This window comes from Myotis davidii, unplaced genomic scaffold (genome assembly GCF_000327345.1).
Source record: "Myotis davidii unplaced genomic scaffold, ASM32734v1 scaffold815, whole genome shotgun sequence".
NCBI lineage: Eukaryota > Metazoa > Chordata > Mammalia > Chiroptera > Vespertilionidae > Myotis > Myotis davidii.
The window spans coordinates 748,439-750,764 of NW_006288179.1; the positions used below are offsets into that span (position 1 = coordinate 748,439).

A 2,326-nucleotide genomic window follows, 5' to 3' on the forward strand; every position below is an offset into this window, starting at 1 on the left:
CTGTAGTTTCTTAACTGAGGCTCTAAAATGCACACAGGGAAAAAGGTGCTATTTCTGGCCACACAGATTGTACACGAGGACAGCCATTTTCAAGATTAACAGTAAATAAGGTGCCCAGATGTGTGAGTCTTGTAGTGATTCTAGGACATATACATCAAGAAATGAATTCTACATCAAATATAAGTTTGACTGATTCTTGTAGATCTTTTTACCGTAAGAAAATGATGTTTTTATAGCAGTCTTGAAGTTAAATAACAAAAATTTATCAACCCACTAAAAAAATTTTTTTAAGCTATTACAATGTATCCCTATGTAATATTTTGAGCTACTTGTCATAAATTCAAAGACAAATTATATTGTTTAATGGTTTGACAAGCAGTAAAAGACAACATAAGATGAAAGATGAGAAACATCCAAGGGAAAAAGTCACAATCTCACTCTAGAGCAGATTTGTAGGTAAATTCTGATCCAGTTTACCTTAACCTCTTCCCCGGCAGAAACGTGTATACTCGTTTTCACAAAATGTTCTTTTTCAGTCGTCGACGAGTATACTAAGAAAATATGGTAAAAAAATATGGTTTATAGGAAGACGAGTTACAAACTGTTTTCATAACCAGCATCAAAAATACTATACTTTGTAAGCAGCAGCGAAAGTTCATAAAAGTGAAATGCACACATAACTGAAGATTTATAACATTATACGTGTTAGTTGTGTTTCCCCCAATTTCAACCAACAGCCATTGCAACATCTCCATTAAGATGTCCCACATGCCAAACAGCCCCAACCTAAACTGATCGCCTCCCAGACCCCACATAGGGAGTTCTCCATCACAGGTGCCCAGGTGAGAATATGATGTCCTCCCTGCCTCACTGTCCTTCACTTCCTAACCTCAATCACTCATCACGTCATGTTGATACGACCTGAATCCCTACTATTCCAGGTCAGACTACCATTATCACTCATAGAATAATTTCTTTGAAAGTATGGTCAACTGTGTAGATTTTTTTCCCATAGCATGGATTCGCACTGGAGGAAGAGTCCCGTTTACTGTTTTGGGGGCGTTAGCCTTGATGCTGTTTTCTGTCAGAAATTAGCATAGTCAGTGGAGAATCATAGGAGTGATGATAAAAGATAAAACTGCTAGCTTTAACAGATGCAATTTTATTACGGATTTCTGCTCCAGAATACTGAGTCTATAAAAAACAAACCAAGATCATCATACTTTAACATATTGATAATTTTTTTAAACTAAGCAGGATAGTAATAAATAATATTTGATGTTGATCTTGAAGTGATTTTGAAGATGTGCGTCCTCCTGTATAATCTAGGTGGCTAGAAAATAAAACATGTATAACCTTACATGACAAAGACTCAAGAAGGGAAAGAAGGAAGTACTTGATGAGATGAAAAATAAATAGCTAAATAGCTGGAGACTCACCGGAATGCTTGATTCAGAGTTTGATAATGAAAATGTTCTGGTGCCAATCCTATGACCACAGCATTAGGATCACTTGTTTGTATTCCTGGGAATGAAAAAAATATATGATTGTTGAAAAATGCAATTAAAAGTAATGTTACATTTTATAATAAAGAGTTTTAGTAAATCAAGTACAAATTGATATTGTAGCAATAATCTGAAGTTTACGAGATTATCCTGCCCTGTGCACTTTGGCAATAGTGAAAGAGATATTTAAAGAAAGAAAAAGTTCTCCTAGTATTTTTGCATATTTCTTTTGCATGGTTTTACAGCTACTCAGTAACTAGAATCTGAGTTGAAACTTGTAACCTGATGTTCTCAAACAAGTAATTTCTAACTTCAAAAAGCTTTACTGATTACAATCAACAAGAACAGCCATGAATTCCCTATGAGCTATCAGATCAATAGCAACTGATGAGGAAATGAAAATCTAAGAGGCAAGGGAAATTAGACACTCTAATTGACAGTTGAGGTTAACATATTCATGATAAACATGGAATGCACTGTAGATTCTGCTATTTTCTACATAATGTCTCATCTACTTTTAGTGTCACAAATATTACTCCATAATTTAAGCATATTTTAAGGCCTTGGTACCTGACCAAACAAGTCTATTCACCAACAGTTACTAAAAGTCAGACGGTTCTGTAGATTACCCATATGCCAATTCCTATTTGCCTCTCTTACTGCTTGCCTTAAAGCATTTTTCATATCAATTCCACCAAAATGTAAGGGAAAAAAATAGAAAGAATAGATATCCAGCTTTCCCATTTCCTCCTTACCAGCATCCATGAGTATTGAGTAATTGGTTAAAGTTTGCTGAAGGAAAAAAACCAAATTGTTGGCTA

General features: G+C 34.9%; 1 protein-coding gene across 7 annotated transcripts in view; it reads right to left on the reverse strand.

Moving 5' to 3' along the window:
• Positions 1–2,326, reverse strand: part of HDHD2 (haloacid dehalogenase like hydrolase domain containing 2) — a 25,490-nt gene that overhangs the window by 13,211 nt on the left and 9,953 nt on the right. For all 7 annotated transcript variants that reach the window (XM_006759957.2, XM_015561484.1, XM_006759956.2 and 4 more), the window contains one exon: positions 1,440–1,524. In XM_006759957.2, coding sequence (XP_006760020.1) covers positions 1,440–1,524 — 85 coding nt within the window. The remainder of the gene's footprint in view (positions 1–1,439; positions 1,525–2,326) is intronic.